The following is a 20,657-nucleotide window of genomic DNA, read 5'->3' on the forward strand; positions in this document are numbered from 1 at the left end:
TAGGGGGTTGAAGAAAAATTAATTATTATATAACCGAAAGATGGGAAAAAATCAAAATCAGTTAACGTGTTTCGGCGTTTTAAAAAAAATTAACTCATTCAAAAGATATGAATTTTATTCCGTAATTCTGGCCATCCCTGTATTATTGCAGTAATTTGTCAAAATGGGAAATTAAAAGGGCACTAGCCACTAGAGAGTTACTTGCTCTGTTAGAAGAGGATTCAGATTGTGAAAATGCTGATTCGACTGATGTTGCTTATGTGCCGCCAGAAACAGATAAAATTACAGATAAGGAAAATATGATAATACTATTGAACAAGAGGGATTGCAGACGGATATTTCAGGAACGTATGAAATACAATCAAGTACCTATAGAAGTTTGTGATGATGATTCGGAAGATGACGTTTCACTGAGCGAAATTTCAGCTAAAATTTCTTCCGGATTTAGCACTCTCTTTGAGGAAATATTACGGAGATACAGAAAACACCGATGTTGCTTCAAATACCGCAATATTCAACTGAACCCATGGAAGACCATCTCAATTCCCTCTACCAGGTGAAGTCAGATTTGACAAGATCTGGCATGCAAGAAAAAGTGTCGATTTTGCAAAAATAATACTATTTATTTGTGTAAAGTGCATTTGCATCCAGCTTGCTTTGAAAATTTTCACATAAAAAACTCATTTAGTTTTATTAATTTTAATAACTGTTTTCAGCCAAAGGTGCGTATACGCACCTATGTGTGTTTTTTTTTCAAAATACTATATAGGATTTTTTTAATAGTAAATTAGTCTTAATGTATGTGTTTTGAATACCTTAATAAAAATAATAATTTAAAAATGTATTTTTTCTTGTCTCGGCCAGTAATGGGTTAAACCTGCTGTTGTCAGAAAAATTACATTAATCTGTTCATAAAATCATTTTTGGAAAGTTGGGATTATTATTTGCATTATTTAAGTACCAGCGACAAAACTGTATTCTTTGTTTAAATTTATTTTCATGATGTTGAACCAAATTCACCTTGCAAGGAAACAGTGTATGTATATGTAAAATTTTATACACAACGTACTCTACTCAGTTAAATTGTGATTCCTGGCTAATTCCCATATGGAAGAATTCGGACTTTCTTGCACACTTAATATGAACTATAATTCTTGATTTTCATTGCAAGCATATTCTAAAGAAACTCTTTTCTTCTTCAGCGTTCCATACTGTCTTAGATTTGCTTCAAGTTCACTAAACTTTCTTCTATTAGGATAACGTTGTCGATATAATTGTAAAGCTGTAACACTGTTTTTTCTACATTCATAATAAACCTGCAGCATATCAATTTCTTCATTAAAATGATTCATTTTGTTATAAGTTAAACTTGAAAGGTGACAACAATTACAAACAAACCGATATGTGACCGATATGAGCTTTATGCAAAATTGTTTTTACAGCACCTAAATATGATTTAGAAAGCGAGCACCGTAAACTAAAGTCAAAGGCTGAAAGTTTTCTCATTTTTTCTCAAAAAATTCGTTATGTAAAGGCATACAAATTTTATATGGTTGGAAAGAAAATAAAAAATCAATAAAAGCCTGCAAAAATATTTATATAATTCCATTTAAAAAAATATCTATGACGTCACCACTCATCTACAGTCTGGCGAAAAGAAAATTGTGCTTCAGTATAAAGAAAATAATATCCCATTTAAAAATATATACAAATATATACTTTACAGGGTTTCCAAAAATGGGTAACCTTCGGAGCCTTTATAATGAAACAGTCTGTGTTTGCCAACACTTACTATCGAATCAAAAAAAAAATAGGCAGGATATTCCCATTAAAAAACAAAATGGATGTTGTAAATGGTGAAGAAGTTTCTCAGTACCTACGTCCTAATGTTTGTTCATACGCGTAGGCACTAATACTATTTGTACTTTTTCGTCTAGCAAACTTAAACCAGAAACAGCTTACCATTACCTTGCGTCAAGGAACTCTCTACAACCTGTGTAGCAAAATCCTTAACCGTCTCGCATAGCCGCTTCGCTGAGTTTAAAATGACTGAGGTTTCGTCCGACTGTAAAATATTCTGCAGATGGGAAACCAAGGAGTCCTCGTACTGGGTGATCTGGCTGTGTAATTGACCTTCTGGCAGGCCGGGGGTAAGGGATAACTTTGGCATGGCTATTGTGCGTTCGAACGCCATGATGCTCCACCGGTCCAACATTTTTGTACTTGCTTTTTCGTACTTTTCCAGCAACTGGGGTAGGTGTGTGTCGTCGTCGCACGATGAACCCCAACCTAGGACTCGGGCTAAATCATTTCCGGTTCCTAATGGTAATACTGCTACTTGGCACTGTTTCTGAAACAAGTTATCGATTAAGCTGGGGCCAAAGCAATATGAAATGTAGAAATATACAGCGTGCTCTTTAATTAGAACCCACTATCTAGATTTTACTTTGCAAAAAATACCAGAAAAGGCGTCACCAGCCCTCCCATGAAGATGCGCCTCTGTTTATTCAATATCTTTGGAACTTGTAGGAATAAATAAATTTAATTTTATAATTCTACTATTTTATTCTCGACGGGATTTACCGATCGTCTCTTTAAAATTCGATTTCGATAGGTTGTGAAGAAGAAACAAAAATTACAACTCTTTTGTGGTGAGCTTTTTCTGAGTTTGTTACTGTTTCCAGTAATATCAATATTAAAACTAAAAAGAAGGTTTAAAAATTACAAGTTCGATAAAACCTCCTAAAAAGGGGACTGTAATTCTCTTAGAAAGCATTTTCGAACTTAAGTATTTATTAGAACTTTTTCATTTATATTAAGCTGTAGAATCTACTGATAATACAACATTCAAGATCGATTTTATTTGAAAACGGTACATTTTATCGCAATCAAGCAAGAGCTTCGTCTTTGTCTAAAAATTATCCTAAAAAAATTGCGGAAGTTTTTACCGCCACTCCATCAGTATCGATTTACAAATCAAATCCTCAGAGGTGCACTGTCAAGGGCCTGTTGCTCTTTTAGGAAGCATCTTCGAGATTATGTTTATTAAAACTTTTTTCTTATTTTTTAATCTAATGAGAAAATTTGGTAGGCTAATTATGAAGCATATATCTCTTGATAAAAATAAGTAATAATTATTGTTATATTATAACTGAAATGGAGGATTTCCATAGTCACGTTTTCTGCATTTATACTACTGATCGAAAAAATTTTAAGAAGAACAAAAGCATTTATTAGAAATAGTTTATCCAAATATCCAAAAAAATGAGACTTTATCCAAATAGCTAAAAAAAATAAAAAAAAGAATATCTGATAGATTATTTGTGACGATTGAATCTTTTCGCAGTGCCGTTTTATTTAAATTTTAGCTGTAGGAGCAACTCCTATGAGAAACCTGCATTATACCAATTTTGAAATTTATATTTTTAATGGTACTTAGGCAATCCATCAAAAACAGTATTTCACACCAAAAGCATTGTAGAAAAATCGGTTATAAAAATGTTAGGACTAGATTTTTTAAATTTATTTTGACACGAAGAGTCAGTCTTTATAGTTTATCGCAAAGTCTCTGATGTATAGACAACCACAACTAACAAAAGGGGTAAGTTAGCAAGTATAAGGATATTTAAAAATGCCATCAAAATATTTTATTTTGAAACGTCTAATATAGGAATTTAATTTAAAAAATTTATTTGCACAATAACTTTTCTCAATACATTTAATCTTCAAATAGAGCAGCATGATGGCGTGTTTTCATAAACAAACAGAATGCTCTCTACCTCTATAACAGTTTTTGTTTTTCTTGTTTCAAAAAGTACATTTTTCAATACAATTGGTCTCCAAATAGATAAAAGATGTACAGCAGTAGAAAGATAGAAAACTTTCTAACTCTATAACAGTTCTGTATTGCTGTATTGTTAGTACTTACAAAAGTAGGTTTATAATACATCTATTGCTTTATCTTTTTTCTAATAATGTTAAATCTGCGCCCAGGTAAGGATCCTTCTCAGAGAAAGAAATCTAATAGTTTTGATTAGAAACATACAGGGTGTCCCTGAAAAGGATGCACAACGCTTGACCACAGGTTCCTTGGATGAAAATAAGACTATTTAGCCTAACTTACCTATAAACAAAAGTGCACGCCTACTGAGATATAGCCTTCTAAATATAGCATAGATAACCTAATTTTTTCAAATAATTTGAAAACTATTTTTCTTAGAATGTTCAAACTTGGTACACTTATTTTTTTATATAAGGGCAAGGTAAATATAGAATTTGGAGAGAATACATATACAGGATGTTCTATTTCTAGTGCCTGTGCGCCACTGACTATCCCGTAACTTTTTTGTGTGTATGCCAATGGCGACAGAATTTATATTTTAAAAAATAAGCTCTATTTTAGAAGATTTTTTTTGCTCTTACAAAATTTCGATATCGTTTGTGGATTTCGAGTAAAATTCGCATTGTTTATACATTAAATATGTAGGTATAGGCAAAAATTCCAATTTATAAAAAAATAAGTTATACCTGCAGCCTCAAAGAAGGGAATAATAATGAAAAAACGTCACATTAAAAAAATAACTACACATTTTTGGTATTAGTATTATCAATCAATAAAATAAAAATTAACACTAATATTTTAAATAAACAATATTAACTAATAATGTAATAAAGTCAACATTAACATTTTAAATAAACTGATATTTGTAATCACATTAAAGTAATATTACAGTAAATGCTCAAAGTTACTTTCTTGTTCTTAAACATTAGTTCTTCGAAAATTAGAAATTATCCAATAATTGTGCATTACCTCTCATAACATTAATTTCATGTTGTATTCTTTCCCATATTCGTTTCCTGTATTTACTGAATAGTTATTTTAAACTGTGGTCTTTAACGCTCCCCAAATGAAATAATTACATGGGTTTAGGTCCGGGGATCGAGGTGGCCATTTTAAAGGGGCATTATTTCTTCTACCTATCCACCTGTTAGACCTTTAATAACCTGTAATAGTTGTACTCTGTAATACCTGTATCCTGTAATAACTGGTCTTTTAGTACTCTATTAAAGGAACTTTTTGAAAGCCAACCTCTGCCGCTAAACGCCTTTTATTTACTTGAGGAATTTCTTCGACCCTTTCCAAAATTTGTTCCTCCAGCTGAATAATTCCGGCCGTACATTATCCAGGATTAAATGTTACAGGTAAAAAACGTCCTGTTTCCCGAAGGCGTCTCTCCGCATTAGCAATTTTTTTGTGATTTGGAGTTCTTCGATTAGGAAATCTTTCAGTATATGTTCGAACAGTAGCACAACAATTTCCTTCACAATAACCCAAAACTACTAACATATCAGTTTGTTCAGCAAAAGTATAAATTGCAATAAAAAACAAAGTAAGCTAAAATTAAATTACAGCTAACTTGACACAGAACCTTTTAATTATTGTTATGAATTTATTTCTCTGTTATATGACACCTCGTACTAGAATGTTCTATTTATCTTAAACTGATTTTATATTATTTAATGTGTGAAAAATGATAATTTTACTCAAAATCCATAAACGATATCAAAATTTTGTAAGAGGCAAAAAATCTTCTAAAATAGTGCTTATTTTTAAAAATATAAATGCTGTCGTCATTGGCGTAGATATAAAAAAGTTATGGGATAGCCAGTGGCGCACAGGCACTAGAAAAAGAACATCCTGTATATGTATTCTCTCCAAATTCTATATTTACCTTGCCCTTATATAAAAAAATAAGTGTACCAAATTTGAAGTTTCTAAGAAAAACAGTTTTCAAATTATTTGAAAAAACTAGGTTATCTGTTCTATATTTAGAAGGCTATATCTCAGTAGGCGTGCACTTTTGTATATAGGTAAGTTAGGCTAAATAGTCTTGTTTTCATCAAGCGTTGTCCATCCTTTTCAGGGACACCCTGTATGTGCCTTCATCAGATGAGAACATTGGACACTGGCAAAACATTATCGAACAAAATATTTTCCCGAGTTTTAAACAACTACTAAAAGTACTTTTTCATGAAATATTGTCAATTTACTGTAACTTTTTTAAATATTTTGTACTTTTCTCAATCTAGCGCAATCACGAGGTATATCCACAAAGTAGCATATAATGGCAGTATATGAAAAATTTACATATACAGAAAGGTGCGTCAAACACCATTTTCCCATGTAGTTGCTTTCAACCTCAATACACTTTGGGAGCAGAGTAATGAGCCTTCTGATACCTTCGTCAAAAAAAATCTCTCACCGTCTCTCGGGCCTACTGTTTCACGGCACTGTGGACCTCATCGTGGATAGAAAACCTTTTTCCATCCATAAACACCTTCAGAGAAGAAAAAATATGAAAATTAGGTGCCAGGTCAGAGTTGCGAGCGGGGTGGTTGATGATGTTCCAACCGAATGAATCCAAGAGTTGTTTTGTGTAGTTGGCTGTGTGGGGACGTACATTGTCAAATTGTCATGCAACAAGCACACCCGCGTCGTTAACATCCCTCTTCTTAGTTCTGTATCGTACTCCGTAGTGTTTTCAGAGTGTCACTGTACCTCGCAGCATTAATTGTTTCCCCCTGGGAGAAAATGTTAGTGAAGAGAATCCCTTTACGGTCCCAAAACACAGTTACCATGATTTTTCGGGCCGAAACAACGATTTTGAATTTTTGTTCACTGATGGAGGATACGGATGTCGCCACTGCATTGAGTGTCTTTTCCTCCCATAAACAGTTTAGATTTCGTTACACATCTGGAACGGTGCCTTTCCGATTGCAAGAAGAAACCGGATAACGCTCCTCACCTCGCTGCTGGCGGGTTTTCGAATAGCGGCACTGATTTCAACACGGCACTACAACAACAGTTCTCAATTAACTGAGACAAATAAACGTGCCTTCTACTGCCAACGTCTTGGCCTTAAATGTAGTGTTACCAATTTTGTCTAAAACAAAAACTACATAGTATCAGAGTCTTAGTACTCTTACNAATACTCTATTAAAGGAACTTTTTGAAAGCCAACCTCTGCCGCTAAACGCCTTTTATTTACTTAAGGAATTTCTTCGACCCTTTCCTGAATTTGTTCCTCTAGCTGAATAATTCCGGCCGTACATTATCCAGGATTTAATGTTACAGGTAAAAAACGTCCTGTTTTCCGAAGGCGTCTCTCCGCATTAGCAAATTTTTTGTGATTTGGAGTTCTTCGATTAGGAAATCTTTCAGCATATGTTCGAACGGTAGCACAACAATTTCTTTCACAATAACCCAAAACTACTAACATATCAGTTTGTTCAGTAAAAGTATAAATTGCAATAAAAACAAAGTAAGCTAAAATTAAATCACAGCTAGCTTGACACAGAACCTCTTAATTATTGTTATGAATTTATTTCTCCGTTATATGGCACCTCGTACTAGAATGTTCTATTTATCTTAAACTGATTTTATATTATTTAATGTGTGAAAAATGATAATTTTACTCGAAATCCATAAACGATATCAAAATTTTGTAAGAGGCAAAAAATCTTCAAAAATAGTGCTTATTTTTTAAAATATAAATGCTGTCGTCATTGGCGTACATATAAAAAAGTTACGGGATAGCCAGTGGCGCACAGGCACTAGAAAACATCCTGTATATGTATTCTCACCAAATTCTATATTTACATTGCCCTTATATAAAAAAAATATGTGTATCAAATTTGAAGTTTCTAAGAAAAACAGTTTTCAAATTATTTGAAAAAACTAGGTTACCTGTTCTATATTTAGAAGGCTATATCTCAATTAGGCGTGCACTTTTGTATATAGGTAAGTTAGGCTAAATAGTCTTGTTTTCATCCAAGCAACATGTGGTCAAACGTTGTCCATCCTTTTCAGAGACACCCTGTATGTGCCTTCATCAGATGAGAACATTGGACACTGGCAAAACATTATCGAACAAAATATTTTCCCGAGTTTTAAATAACTACTAAAAGTACTTTTTCATGAAATATTGTCAATTTACTGTAACTTTTTAAAATATTTCGTACTTTTCTCAATCTAGCGCAATCACGAGGTATATCCACAAAGTAGCATATAATGGCAGTATATGAAAAATTTACATATACAGAAAGGTGCGTCAAACACCATTTTCCCATGTAGTTGCTTTCAACCTCAATACACTTTGGGAGCAGAGTAATGAGCCTTCTGATACCTTCGTCAAAAAAAATCTCTCACCGTCTCTCGGGCCTACTGTTTCACGGCACTGTGGACCTCATCGTGGATAGAAAACCTTTTTCCATCCATAAACACCTTCAGAGAAGAAAAAATATGAAAATTAGGTGCCAGGTCAGAGTTGCGAGCGGGGTGGTTGATGATGTTCCAACCGAATGAATCCAAGAGTTGTTTTGTGTAGTTGGCTGTGTGGGGACGTACATTGTCAAATTGTCATGCAACAAGCACACCCGCGTCGTTAACATCCCTCTTCTTAGTTCTGTATCGTACTCCGTAGTGTTTTCAGAGTGTCACTGTACCTCGCAGCATTAATTGTTTCCCCCTGGGAGAAAATGTTAGTGAAGAGAATCCCTTTACGGTCCCAAAACACAGTTACCATGATTTTTCGGGCCGAAACAACGATTTTGAATTTTTGTTCACTGATGGAGGATACGGATGTCGCCACTGCATTGAGTGTCTTTTCCTCCCATAAACAGTTTAGATTTCGTTACACATCTGGAACGGTGCCTTTCCGTTTGCAAGAAGAAACCGGATAACGCTCCTCACCTCGCTGCTGGCGGGTTTTGGAATAGCGGCACTGATTTCAACACGGCACTACAACAACAGTTCTCAATTAACTGAGACAAATAAACGTGCCTTCTACTGCCAACGTCTTGGCCTTAAAAGTAGTGTTACCAATTTTGTCTAAAACAAAAACCACATAGTATCAGAGTCTTAGTACTCTTACTTCGTGGATATGCCTCGTAGATTGAAGGACCCTGAAAGACTATTTTTTTCGTAGATATGTTTTTTCTGAATTTAGAAAAAAAAACTTAAATGCAAGGTGTTACCAAATTTCTACCTATATTTTCAGCGCGTAGAATGTACATAAAAAGTATATCTTTTTATGTCAACTTATCCTCAAAACGCGATATCTTAAAAATTTTGATCTTGCTCATATTTTAGACTTAGTCATGGGACACCTGTACACTCATCTATTCAGTATTATTCAGATACTGAAATATATTGATCTCTAGATTATTAAAAAAGTACTCTCGTTTAATTTCAATAAATCGAATTGACAATAATTGTGTTTAAATGTAGGAAAAATATTGTTCGCCTAAAATTTTTCAACAAATTAATCAGCTACTTTAGGTATATCTAATAACCTACAAAGTACTAAACGGATCTAATAAACGGTTTTTGATACCATATTAAACACACTATATCTACCCTTATCGGGTCCTGCTTACATTAAAAATGCAACTCAATTTATTCTCGGTCTACTCCCCTGATTAGAAATTTATGTACCTATATTAACGTTCTAATTTAATTTGTGAAGCCTTTTGCTCCTAGATTCATTGGTTTATTTAATTAATGACAGTAATTTAATAGTCACGCCAAATCCAGAAAGAAAGATTTTGAGCTATGATTTATTTTTATGCTTAGCACAATAAGTTAGGTGCGATCGAAATAACATTTAATTTGTAGTAGCTACTTATCCTAGAACCTATCTGGTAGATAATATAAAACGCATTCCTATAAAACCATTATATTTTCAAATTTTAAGATATAACTATTTCAAATAAATTTTAAAATGTAGATATAATCCGCAAATTTTTATATATTAAATAATGGTATAATCATATGTTGGTTATTGAGCTATTGTTTTTTTTATTTTCAAATTTCCACGCAAATGCGAACTAGGTACACAGTGCACGACACCATTTGTCGTCGTTCAATAGTTAGGAGAACAGGAAATTGCTGCTGGCCGTTCACTACTCATGTTCGTTAGTTTCGTAAGAACTAGTTTACATTTCGCGAATTGGTTTATTTAGTTTGCGTAAAAGAAGCGTTCATTTTTTTAGTTGAATCAGGTACTCTATCTCGTATTGTTTAGTACCTTTTAGGCAGGAGCTTTGCTTTTAAAAAAAATTTAAAAATAACTTCTTCGAATTACGCTTATCAAATTGGTATTGAACGTTTTTCTGATTTACGCTGTGATGGAACAATAATAAAGTATTTGTGTTTATGAAACAAAACCATTTTGATAGGTTGGAGTTCCTAAAATTCTACGCAGCAACTCGGTATTGAAATATTTGAAAAACTAAACTTGTTCCCATATTTATTTAGCCATATACAGGTTTGGTCGAACTAAACGTAGAGGTGGTAGAAATGTATACGCCCGTTGAAGAATGCGGGCGCGGGCAAACAGCGCACACACACAGCCGTACTGGGCGATTGGGCCATAAATTCCAGTTGTCGACAAATTGCCTAGCAGTACAGTGCAGCAATGCGGAATTTGGTGTGATGCGATACAGGTAATTTTAATTTATTATAGGCGCCTTCTATTAATCAATTCAATAAATTGAATAAATTATTAAGGCAAATCCGAAAAATATGTGAAATATACGAAACCTCAATTATTTTAAAACTATGCGTTTAACCTTAGCAGAGCAGATTGGTCAGTACGTTCCACAGTTTAAAGGTAAAAATATGCTGAAGCCCCGCTTCATACGATAAGTTGGTTTAGGTGGGGTGAGCGTTCCGTGGTGCGCGAAGTGGTGTTCCACCATATTTGTACCTTTAGTTTGTTGAGGTATATCGTGTTCTTTTTTTGAAAAGTAATTTAATTCAACTCCTGCACTTTCGTTAATTTTCTTTCACTCTATGAATAACAAATGAACAATACTGTATGTCCATTATCTCTATTATTTTGTATACTACAAAATAGCTAATAAATAAAATATATAGGCTATTTGCTTTTACTTGTATTGGCGGTTCGGTATTCCGAATGGGTCCCTGGTTTCTACATGTGCGATTTACTCACGGACCTTAGTCCTAAAAGGAGAATAAGTATGCACTCTGATATTTTAAATTCACCCCTCTTTGGATTTCGTGTTAACGACGCCTATGGAGTATAAAGCACATTGTAGACTTGAGGCGTTTGCTTACTACATTACGTGACTTTGTAGCTTTGATGGGCAACCTTTTGCCGCAAATTCTTAAAGGAATTTAAACTGTTGACTGAAATTCAAAGTACTCGGCACAGAGTTTAAAATAACGTTGTAATCTTGTTACTCGGTTTTAGGTACAAAGGAACGTGAAACGGATTATTCAGAAATTTATCGGCGGATCTTGCTTTGTGCTTGTAAGAAATTCGAATAGTTTGAACGGGTTTAAAGTCAATGGAGATAGAACATTTCCTGTTCAGGAATTATTGTTGTTGTTACTCAGCAGTTGTATCTTGTATTTTTTACATAAAAAGAAGAATGCATCTATACAAACTGATCTTATTTTATATTCAAGTTAATAAGAACAATAGGCACCTATTAAAAAAATATGTCTTATTATTGGAGATATCACTGTAATACTAGAATACCTTCTAACATGTACAAATACATATACAGGGTGGTCGGTAAATAATGGATAACCTTTTAACCGCGGATGGGGGACCCTAACGTCGTTCAGAAAATCGACTTTTATCTTAGTATAAAGTCTTAGTACAACAACACGAATATACTTTCCCAAAAGATTTTGGTGCGCTGAATTCGAATCCGAGGTCCAGACTCAATTGGCTCTGGTTTTCGAGATATCCTAACCAAAGTGCCAAAATCGCAATTTTTTAACATACCTATTTGAGGTTATGCTACATGGAAAAGTAATTTTTGCTGAAACCATTAATGGGGTCTTAAAGTACTATACCTACTTTTTAAAACGCAACTTGGATTTTTCTCGATATCATTTTTCGTCTATGAGAAATCGCCATGTTGAAATTTAGTATTTTGACTTATTTCTCGATTTTTAGAGTTTATGGGTTTGTAGTTTATGGGTTAAGGGTTTATGGGCTTATGGGTTTATGGGCTTAGGGTTTTTGGGCTTAGGGTTTATGAGATCGAGATTGAGCGTATTAGCTTCTTTTGCGTGTAAATGTGTTTCCAAATTGATGTATTGCATTAAATATCAGCCATATATTGAATTTTTAGACATTATTGCAAAATTTGACATGAGAGTATTTTGTTCAGATTCATGATCAGCGACCCCAAAAACATGTAAGATCCTTACTTCAAAAATCGAGAAATAAGTCAAACTACTAAATTTCAACATGCGATTTCTCAAAGACGAAAAATGATATCGGGATAAGTCCAAGTGCGTTTTAAACAGTAATAATAGTACTTTAAGACTCCATTAATGGTTTTAGCAAAAAAATTACCTGTACATATAACATAACCTCAAATATGTCAAAAAATCGCGATTATGGCACTTTTAGGTTAGGATATCTCGAAAACTAGAGCCAATTGAGAAATGTAAACCTTCAGCGCACCTTCGGAAAAGTACATTCTGTTTTATCGGCCTGTGTAATTTACCTTTACATAAACAGCCACAAATAATAATTTGCCGTTGTTAATTCTATTATGGTTTGTGTGACGGTGAATGAATATAGCTAGTAAACCCAGAAGAAAATATTTAAATTATAATATTTCTGATGGCTATAGGAACAACGGATAACTTTTTCTATCAAAATATTAAAAATAGGTACCAGCTCATTCTCATAATATTCCTTCTATCCCCTTTATATTTTTTACCTTTCCATCTAGGAAAAATGAGAAAGACCAACAATTTTTGGAAATTTTCTTGCGATTTAAGAGAAATTTCTAAGAAAATAATTAACTCTTGCATTTCGAAGGTACAAACTATACTTCTGCTTCTTAAATGGAACGCCCTGTATATTTGTCGCTCTTTGAAATCCTCCTCTTTTTTTCTGGTTACAATGAAACACTATACTATAAAAAAGTTTTATAATTGTTATAAGCTAAGAACATTTTTTTAAATCAATTTTTCTTTTGAAGGGACAATTTTATGACTCGCAAGAAGTCCTAATTTGACCTCCATGTAATTTTTTCTTTGATGGATTTTGAAAGATAAAGTAAACAAAGAAAGATCGAGTAATTTATATGATCTAAAGGAGAAAAGTTTGAACGAAGTTAGTAATATCAATAAGGTGGGTAACATGGCATAAAAAATCCACACAGTGTCTCACTCTATACATATTTTTAATCGATACACTTACTTCAAAATTAGGGAATAGTGACTCTTAAACTTTAAAAAGACTTTTCCTCCAAAGCAATTGAACAGTTTCAGAAACAAAAACACTTGAGTATAGAGAAACACACTATCTATATAAATACAGATACGAGGTATGTTCAGAAAATAATCGAACGTTATTATTTTAAACTTTATTAATTAATTTTATATATTATTGGTCCTTGTCTCTTTCAAAGTACTCCTCTCTAATATTCACAAACTTTTCCCACCAATATTTCTATTTCCTGAAGCAGTCGTGGATAACTTCATTTGAAATGGCCTTTAAGTCTGTGAGGAATCTGCACTCAAAACGGCGGCGGCGTCCTTTTACCACTGATCTTAATTTCGGACACTAATCTGATTTTTGACGCAAAACTGACGAAATGACAAAGATGAGTGTGCGGGCGTATTGTCATGATGCAAGAACCATGAGTTGCCTCGTCACAACTCTGGTCTCTTTTCACGTAACCGTTGTAAAACGCCTTGATAGTCCACACGGTTCACCGATTCACCTTAAGGCAAGAATCCAAAATGCACAATTCCATTAATGTCGAAAAAAATTGTGAGCACTTTGACATTGAATCGAGATTGACGCGTTTCTTGGGGCGTGAAGATTCTTTACCGATCCATTGTGATGATTGCATTTTTGTCTCAATGTCGTAGCCGTAAACTCAACTTTCGTCTCCTGTTATGATCCTTTGAATCAATGTTTCATCGACATTGGATTGCACAAGGAGTTGCCTATAATCTTCTACACGATTTTATTTCTGTTTGGTCATCAAACGAGGAACAAATTTTGCTGCAATTCGATGCATGTTCAATTTTTAGTAAAAATTTCATGGCATTACCCATTTGAGATGCTAACCTCTTCTGCGATTGCTCCGACAGTCAATCGGCGATTTGCACATACCAGATCTTTAAGTTTCTGAACGTGGGAGTCATCAGTTGAACTCCAAGGCCCTCCTGGTCGATGACATCTCCAATTGACTAACGATCTCTTTTAAATCGTGAAAACTATTCGTAAATATTGCGTACAAGTCAGAGCATCATCTCCGTAAGCTTATTTCAAAAGTTGAAACGTTTCCGTGAAAGTTTTCCGCAGTTTTCCGCAAAATTTTATGTTGGATCGTTGCAGAAAATTCCACATTTCAGAAATCGTCACTAATACGTTGCACTCAAATAAAAATATCACGAAAACTAAATGAGATATCAACAACCCAAGAACATGTGGTTACAGAAGAGGTTATGTGCAACGCAATGCTGCCAACCGCACATCACTAAATAGCTCCATTAGTGCGTTCAAAGAGTTCTGTTAATTTCTTAACTAAGTATAAACGAAACAATTTTGTATAACGAACGATTTTATATTTCCACATATCTTATTTTGTGTTTCCAACTTTAACCATTACAATCTCTTATTATAATGACAAATAATAAAGTTACAAAACTCGTAAGCACTTCTTTTTTCGTTGTAAGGAATCACCATTGGACATAACGTTAATTACAGATAGCAAACTGAAAGCTCTTTTGCAGAATACATCCTCTGTGACTAGACTAAATCATTTGAAGAGGGTCTAGGACCCACGCAAACAACTGTAATTATCCGAAAGGCAGTAAAAAGGGATAGCGGGTCCTATAATCGCGGACGTAAGCATTCCTAACAAGAAATGAATGGCATCTGCGTCACGTTACTCATCTATCCCCTTGTGCAAAGAAAAGGTATGCCCTTTGAGGGCACATATTTGACTTTCTCTGAATTTCTAAAAGCCACATTTCTCTTTATAAACAAACAGTGGAAAATTCATGAAATGCGTCAGTGGAATTTGAAACACCTTGAGAGGCACTAATAATATTTTAAAAAATCAACAGCGTTAGAGACATACAGGGCGATAGTAAAATGGGCGAGGAATACTTACATCATAAATGTTTTTTTTTATCATTTTCGGATTCGGTGAAAAATTTTATTTTAAATAGGTGGGTTGGATGGCTGGTCTAGATTTTTTAATTTTGGGGGACAATTGAGGGTGTGTGGGGGGTAATCCACAAGTCAGAATTTTTTTTTAACATTTGCGGATCTAAAACAAAAATGTGTTTTTGTCAGCCTGTGTTATTTTTGGTGTTGCAATCTACAAAATTCGTTCTTTATGAAATTAAATTCTAAAAAAAGTATGTTTCTTTGTTGTGATATCTTTTCAATGAGGTGATTTTTGTTATATTAATTCTTTTTAATTTCCTACCAGACTCTAAAACTATTTGACCCTTTTTAGTTTTCAACGATGTAGAAAATGGTGTGTCCCTGCAAGTATATAATATTTTCATAATTCAATAATTTTTTACTATTCGACATATTATACAATCTTGTATAAAATACAAAAAAATAATTTAAGTTGTAAACTTGGTTGTAATTATCATCTTCAAAGGTTTAGTCTTACTTGGTTTGAAATTAATTTTTACGTCAATTTTAAATATTAAAAATTAAAGTTATCCAAATTTTCTAATCTACAAATAAATTATCTCTAAAATAGTATTAATAGAATTTTAAAGTGGATGCGATAATAGTCTAAAACAAGATTAAATTATTACCAAAATCTCGAAGTACAGTATTTATATAGGTTAATTGTTGTAGATAAACTATAGTCACTGTTGTTACATTCTATTAATTTCACCAGACAGGATTTGCCAACGAGATCATCAGAAATCAACTAAGCGTGAATATAACGCACTGTTAATTGGGTATACGGGTTTAAGCTTGATAATAATACACCTCATGGGATCTTTGGATTAGTAGTCCCTGAACCCTATTCTTTATTTATTTTACCTTGTAATTCAATAATGTGATTTAACAAAAACATCGCCTGATACAGGCTAAATTGGTATGTAATTACAAATTTTATATTTACTTGTAACTCCTTTGATGATATTTTAGTTAGAACTTCTACATTTATCCCTTCAAACTTGAAAAAATAGGTTGCATAAAATCAGAATCAGAATATGATGATTTTTCCTTTGACCCATGTATATTGTGGTTTAAATTTAGTTTTGGATATATCTTTTTTCAATAATCAATCTATTGCATTGAAATTCAATACACACACGTTTTTGAGGATGCTAAATTCATTTACTGCTACTGGGTTTCAACTACGTTAGTAGGTCATGTATAACCTTCGCCAGAATATTTTTTTTCTGATGGGGTTTTCTGCATTGCTTATGTCTAAAATTTAATTTATATAAAAAACGCATTTTTGGTGAAATTGCTGAAAATGCACTGAATTCGAGAAAAGCGCTAGTAATTATTGGATCTACAAAGGGACTGTATCAGAAACAAAAGACATTGCACAGTGGTATAGGTATACAAAATATTTTTCTCCTACCACCTCCTGAATTTATTGTCAATACCCTGATATTACACAGAGCGATGACTTTAAATTAATCTTATATGAATGTTCAGAAAAATGAACAAAAGTGTTATTGTTTTCTGCATTGCTTATTACTTTGTAAATTTTAATTTATATAAAAAATGCATTCCTTGGTCCATAGAAAATAATTAGTCTATTTTTGTCTGTGAATGTTCTACCAACTTCTGAATTTATTGTCAATACCCTGTATATTACATAAAGTTATGACCTTAAATTAATCTTACATGTATGTTGTTGTTACTATACATACGTGGGTAAATTTTACCCATAATTGTATTTTTTCAAATTTAATTTTTTTATTCTTACCTTAATCACGAGCTATATTCATCTACTAACAGAAAATATTTGGTTTTTTGATTTCAGATAAATTTTTTTTATAAAATATTGTTTAAATGTTGGTCTTTTTTATGCTTAAAAGTTTAAATAAAATAATTTATTATATTTAAAAAAAAAAATAGAGAAAATATGCATTTTTTAACCTTCGAAACTCAGGTAATCCCTTAAGGGACATCTTCTACTTTTCTATACAGGGTGTCCCGGTACTTGATACAAAAAAGTCGAGTACAAATAGATGAGGTCAAAATAATATTAATTAATATAAATTTTTTTCATACGGGCCTTCGTTAAAAAGTTACGGGCCCTCAAAGGTGAAAATTAAAAAGTTATTTTTATTTATTTATTTTCTAACTGAAACTTCATTATGCCCAGAACGCCAGGGACGGACTATGCCCAATGGTTAACAACCCAGAATTTTTGCATAGAAGACGATCAAAAATAAGTTCCCTGAAGAATTTGCCAACGATAATACCCTATTGGTTCAAGTCAGTAAAATTAACGATTTAGAAAATATTTGTCATTCTATGTCACAGTGCACATAGAGTGGCGCCTCCACCATTTTTTGTTTTAATTTTTAATTGGACATAATTACTACTAACACAAAATAGAAAACCAAACACACTTCCTAAGTCTACGAATGTTATTTGTTTGTACACGAAAAAGCATTTCTGGGGTAATAATTTAATAGGTCCATACAATTTTGAGAAACGTCTGAATGGACATCGATATTTGGAGTTTTTGTAAAATAATTTACAGCAACTATTAGACGATATTCCATTAGACACTTGAAGAAACGTTTGGTTTATGCACGATGCACCTTCCCATTTTAATATTGATGTACGAAATTATTTATCCATTGTGTTTAATAATAAATTGATCGGGAGAGGAGGCACAATTTCATGGCCACCACGTTCTCCAGACTTTAACCCGGTGGACTTCTTCCTGTGGGGATACCTGAAAAGTTTAGTGTACGAAATCTCAGTAGAGACAAGGGATGAATTGCTACAAAGAATTAACTTCCATTGTGATAATATTAGACATACCCCAGAAATGCTTTTTCGTGTACAAACAAATAACATTCGTAGACTTAGGAAGTGTGTGTAGGTGGTGCCCATATTGAAAATTTATTTTGATAGTTTTCTTTCTTTTAAATTATTTTTTGACTTATTTTAATTAATTCTTATTTTGTTTTTCTATTTCGTGTTATGAGTAAAGTGTATTTGTCAAATTTTGTTAGTGAAAATTATATTAGAAGATAGTAAGATTTTCTATGTTCTTATTTTAAAAATATGTACGGTTCTAATAAATAATTATGTACAATTAAAAATTAAATGCAATAAATGGTGGAGGCGCCGGTCAATGTGCACTGTGACAAAATCACAAATATTTTTTAAACTATTAATTTTACCGACTTGAACCAAGAAGGTATTATAGTTGGCAAATTCTTCAGGGAACTTTTTTTTTTATACAGGCAGATTGCGATCGTTGCAAAATATGAAGAACTGATATTATTTTGAGCACATCTATTATTACCCGACTTTTTTGTATCAAGTACCAGGACACCCTGTATACTCTGTTAGAACGATTTAGGATTAAAAAGGTATAAAAATTTATTGACAGATCTGCCGTTAATATTAAGGAAGTTAGACCTTAAAGAATATGCCATAATTTGTTTAGTAATTATCTCTGTAACTCCAAGAAAACATTTTAAGAATTTGCAAAAGTATATTGAGAGTTACATAAGAAAAATATGGTCGGTATTTATATTTTTTGAATGCCACTCTTAACTGTTTTTTTTTTATGGAGAAAATGAAATAAATGAGTGAATATCCCATGCTTTTCATTTTAGAGACAACGAAGTAACAGATGAGTTTTTGGCTATATCTTACTATTGTTTGTAGGCACTCAATTTTTTTATTACTGTAGTACTGCAGTTCTGAAAAAGCATGCTAATAATATGTGAATACGCAAGTTGTTGTATTTAAACAAGTTTGGTTTATATTTTTGAAATGCAACTTGTTGTTATTTCTCTATCTGTTGCCTTGAAATCGCGATCATATTTTTTTTCGGAGTACAAAACTAAAAGAGATAAGGAGGACTAACGTGTATATCCCTGTTCAGAGTTTTGTTTACGCCAAACACATAACTAATCAAGCTACACTAAACACAATGGTTTGGTATACAAGTGACTTACATGCATATCTAACTTATCTATTTCGGAAAGGACCCAGCCAACCGAACCGTCTCCACTACAAACTAATATTCGGAATGGATCAAAATGTCTAAACAGTCTTAGGCCGAGACGAGGGCCGGTTGAAATGAGATCAAAAACTTGTGCAGGATTAAGGAGTTGCTTAAATTTTCTTAAAAACTTTACGCCTTGGTTATCACCTGAAACAGAAAAAGTGTACTTTAATTATTAGAAACATAGAATAAGTGTAGTTATAAAAAAAATGTATAATTATGAGCTGTACATACATTTTTAACTAATTAAAGACAGTTCGGGAAATTCACATAATTATCAATAGTTTCAGAATTAAGAATATGTACAGATATACACAAATAAGTTTGCGTCTGAGCTTCGCGTGCAAATACGCATTGGACACGGCAAAGGAAACGTCCCATTCTAATTCGCAGCGACTATGTTTTATTCCTTCCAGTCGAATGCGTTTTTTCTCAACCTCGGGCAACTCTGGCCGAGTCAGAAACGCAAACTTATTTGTGTCGGGCTGTGATTAAAGATACAAATAAATTTTATGTAGCAAATACGTTAGTGTCTCAATATGTTTATTCATTTCAATCAGAGGAGTTTTAGATTGGACGAGAGATAAATATTGCTCCAACCATTTCGAAAGAGAGAATCTTCCAACTATTCGTGTTCAAAAATTAGAAATTTCGGATAGTTTCACTGTGAAAAGGTATTCTTGTATCATTTCGGTAGGCTACGGTGCAGCCTTGGAGTAAAATCGTTTTTAAAATTATGTTACATGTTGAAAATATGCGAAATGGAATTTGTTAACTTACAGTTCATGCACAATATGCCTTCAAAAAGATTGATAGTCACTTTATTTGCCCTGAACATGTAAAAACTTTGAAAACTGTTATTTTTTATTGTAATTTTGCCATCAAAATTGAAACAATTAAATAATTGCAGATATAGACATAAATAGTTCATTTAGGGAAGCAGTTGGAAAGAAAAGTTTTTATTTATAATTGGTTTGGTCTTACTTTATTAGTTTTCCTTAATTTTATATTTGTAAGTACTTTGTATGTTTGTGAAATAAGTATGTATAGTTTTTCATGTTTTTTTGGTCATTCTTAATTAATACGTAACAACTATACACCGTGTCCACCTAGTGCGCGTAGATCCAATATCTAGGTTAATAAAAGATATAACTTAATTTTTTTTACAGATTTGCCTACTTTCCCGAGCTGCACAAAATGAAAATATATTTGCATACCTATACAGAATGTTCAGTTTTTCCTGGGCAGATACCAACTTAATTTTTTTAAATGGAAACCTATATTTCTTATGGCATTATCGAATTCTACGTGAAAAATTAACGGGACTTTGTGTTATGATCCCTATTAAAATATTGACAGTTTTCGAGATAATCGACTTTTCATTTTTTTTT

The 20,657-nt window shown here is 32.8% G+C and overlaps 1 protein-coding gene across 1 annotated transcript in view; it reads right to left on the bottom strand.

Annotated features, from left to right (window-relative positions):
• Positions 1-20,657, bottom strand: part of LOC108911012 (diacylglycerol kinase eta) — a 120,588-nt gene that overhangs the window by 64,841 nt on the left and 35,090 nt on the right. The window contains exons 3-4 of the mRNA XM_018715823.1: positions 19,217-19,413; positions 1,969-2,350 (exon numbers count right to left, since the gene is read on the bottom strand). Of these exons, the coding sequence (XP_018571339.1) occupies positions 1,969-2,350; positions 19,217-19,413 (579 nt within the window). The remainder of the gene's footprint in view (positions 1-1,968; positions 2,351-19,216; positions 19,414-20,657) is intronic.

This window comes from Anoplophora glabripennis, unplaced genomic scaffold, assembly GCF_000390285.2.
Source record: "Anoplophora glabripennis isolate ALB-LARVAE unplaced genomic scaffold, Agla_2.0 scaffold556, whole genome shotgun sequence".
Taxonomy (NCBI): domain Eukaryota; kingdom Metazoa; phylum Arthropoda; class Insecta; order Coleoptera; family Cerambycidae; genus Anoplophora; species Anoplophora glabripennis.